Source organism: Calypte anna, chromosome W (assembly GCF_003957555.1).
Source record: "Calypte anna isolate BGI_N300 chromosome W, bCalAnn1_v1.p, whole genome shotgun sequence".
NCBI lineage: Eukaryota > Metazoa > Chordata > Aves > Apodiformes > Trochilidae > Calypte > Calypte anna.
The window spans coordinates 1335791-1338880 of record NC_044276.1 but is presented as its reverse complement, the minus strand read 5'-3'; the positions used below and the strand labels follow the sequence as shown (position 1 = coordinate 1338880).

Genomic DNA, 3090 nt, shown 5'->3' with positions numbered 1-3090 from the left:
ACCATTCTCATGGAACCTTCTTTTCACATAATTATTTACTTCTTCTGTTGTCAATTAAGTTATCTCTTTCCCAGTAGCTCATTCTCAGAAAGCCTCTACCTAGGCCTCAATAACCATTAACCCAATGTGGCCTAAATTGAAGTAAGTCAGGATTGCTCACAACCTGGATATTTCTGAACTGTTTCCCCAGCAATGGGCTTCAAGGAAGAACTCCTAGAAAAGTGAGTGTTTGTAGGATGGAGATATGGAAGGGGAAATGGGTCTCATTTTTCAGAGAATTGTCTCCTAAATTATTGTTTTTCCTCCTCAAACGCCTCTCTATGCCTTTTAAAATCAGCACATGTCAAACAGCAGCTCCATCAGCCAGTTCCTCCTCCAAGCATTTGCAGACAGGCGGAAGCTGCATCTCTTGCACTTCTGGCTCTTCCTGGGCATCTACCTGGCTGCCCTCCTGGGCAACGGCCTCATCATCACCACCATTGCCTGTGAGCACCACCTCCACACCCCCATGTACTTCTTCCTCCTCAACCTCTCCCTCCTCAACCTGGGATCCATCTCCACCACTCTGCCCAAAGCCATGGCAAATTCCCTCTGGGACAAGAGAGACATCTCCTACAAGGGATGTGTTTCACAGCTCTTTCTCTTTGCCTTCTTTATAGTGGCAGAAATCTCTCTCCTGACCATCGTATCCTACAACCGCTACGTGGCCATCTGCAAACCCCTGCACTACGGGAGCCTCCTGAGCAGCAGAGCTTGTGTCCACATGGCAGTAGCTGCCTGGGGCACTGGCTTCCTCTATTCTCTGCTGCACACAGCCAATACATTTTCCCTGCCCTTCTTCCAGGACAATGCCCTGGACCAGTTCTTCTGTGAAATCCCCCAGATCCTCAAGCTCTCCTGCTCACATTCCTACTACAAGGATTTTGGGCTTCTTGTCATCAGTGCCTTTTTGAGTTTTGGGTGTTTTGTTTTCATAATGGTGTCATATGTGGAGATCTTCAGGGCTGTGCTGAGGATCCCCTCTGAGCAGGGAAGGAACAAAGCCTTTTCCACGTGCCTCCCTCACCTGGCTGTAGTCTCCCTGTTCATCAGCACAGCCATCTTTGTCTTCCTGAAACCCCCTTCCATCTCTTCCTCGTCCCTGGACCTGGTGTTGTCATTTCTGTTGTCGGTGGTTCCTCCAGCAGTGAACCCCCTCATCTACAGCATGAGGAACCAGGAGCTCAAGGGTTCTCTTAGGAAACTGATTGCAATGACATTTTTCAGCAACGAGAAATTCATCATTCTCCAGAAATGACTCCCTCAATATCTTGTCCCCTGCTTTTTTTTCCCTGTTGGTTTGTTTTTAACCACTGAATTTATCATTTTTTCTCTTTTCTTGTCATTCCTGGTTATTTTCCTACATGAATGTTTAGATATGTATTGCTAAAGCTAAAGTATGTCCCTGCTTTTTCTTTCTTGGTTACCTTATAAAATTTGTTCTAACACTTACTGGGAGTCCTTGATCATCCACTAACAAAAACCATCTTCCTGTCTCCACGTCCTGTCCCTCCAGTGTCTCACCTGACCCACTTAGCATAGTGTCACTTTCAAACTCCGTGAGGGTGCACTTGATCCCACGCTCTGTGTCACTGATGAAGATATTGAACAGGACTGGTACTGTTATAGACTCCTGAGGGACCATACTGGAATCTGATCCAGTCCCCAACACCTCCATATAAAGAAAGAAGTGGCATTTCTAGGCCATGAATGGCCAGGTTGTCAGATGAACAATTCAAAACCCAAAAGGTAAAAATTAATCCCAAGACAGTTCCAATATCTGTGAGAAGGATTCACCCGTGGGTCAATGGGAGAGCCTTCCAGGATGACCTTGTCAGCTGAGGGTGGGAGGTTTCTGCCAATGAGGTCTGAGACTCCTGGTAGGAAGCCAGAGTAGGGACAGGGTGGGGATTTAATGGCAGCAGCAGAGCTGGGCTGAGGGACTCAACACCCTCTGTGCCTGAGTCCGTACTGAAGGGGTCTGCAGGGCTCTGTGCTCAGGGAAAGGGCACAGGAGGGGAGCACGGATGGGCAGGAGCCTCAGGACATCCCAGAAGGACAAATCCAGGGTCTGCCCCTGACAGGGACTCACCCTGGCCATGGCCCAGGCTGGGGCTGCCTGGATGGGAGAGCCCTGTGGGAAAAGCCTTGGTGGACAGAAGCTGGGCAGGAGGAGTCTTGTGTCCTGGCAGCAAGAGAGGCCACCAGCACCCTGGGCTGAATGACCAGGAGTATGGCCAGGAGATGGAGGGAGGGGATTGTGCAGGTTACTGCATCTGGAATTAAGTTGGCCAACACAGGGAAGATGTTGGCAAGCTGCAGGGGGGTCAGTGAATGTCCCCCAAGACAGGCCAGGGCTGGAGCCTTTGCTTGTGAGGAGAAGTTGGGGGAGCTGGGCTTGTCCATCTGGAGAAGGGAACGTTGAGATACACCTCACTGCAGCCTATCAGCACCTATGAGGAGGTCATGGAGAACAGAGAGCAGGGCTCTCCACCACAGCTCCTATTAAAAGGATACAAATTCAAAAGGTGTTGGTGAAACAGGGGATGATGGACCTGGAGACAAAGAAAAGATTCTTCACCAGTGTCAGTGCCAGTGCTGAGCAGGGTGGCCATGAACCCGGTCTGCCAGGGTTGGTCAGCTTGCTGTAACAGAGGTGCCTCTGGGAGCAGAACTCTGGGGGATGTCTGGTACCTGCCTCACCCCTCCCCTTCTCAATGATGGAATTTCTGCTGTATGGCTTCTCTGATGCACTGATGCCCTCACAATGCTTGCTGGCCATAAGGTCTCCAGAAGGCCAGGCAGGCTGCTGCAGTGGCAGTGACCTCTTCCTCATCACCGTTCCAGCCACCTCCCCTTGGCCTCTCCCCTTTCCCTCTGCCCCATCTTGTCTCTGCTGGCAAGAGCGGGTTTGAGATGGACATTTTGTCCCCACGGTGCCAAACTGCTGACCCATCAGGCTCCTGGAGCAGAAGTGACCTCACAACCAGCATCACTATTTGTGTCACCTGTGCCCATCTCTGCCCATCCCATCCTCTGACTCCTCGTCTC

The 3090-nt window shown here is 50.7% G+C and overlaps 1 protein-coding gene across 1 annotated transcript; it reads left to right on the top strand.

Annotated features, from left to right (window-relative positions):
• The first annotated feature begins 340 nt into the window (after window positions 1-340).
• LOC115600138 (olfactory receptor 14C36-like) lies at window positions 341-1297 on the top strand. Its single transcript, XM_030468368.1, has one exon. The coding sequence runs from the start codon at window positions 341-343 to the stop codon at window positions 1295-1297; it is 957 nt and encodes a 318-aa protein (XP_030324228.1).
• Window positions 1298-3090: the final 1793 nt, after the last annotated feature.

What these genes read in the sequence shown, in the direction of transcription:
- LOC115600138 (XM_030468368.1), top strand. Translation starts at nt 341, where the DNA reads ATGTCAAACAGCAGCTCCATCAGCCAGTTCCTCCTCCAAGCATTTGCA.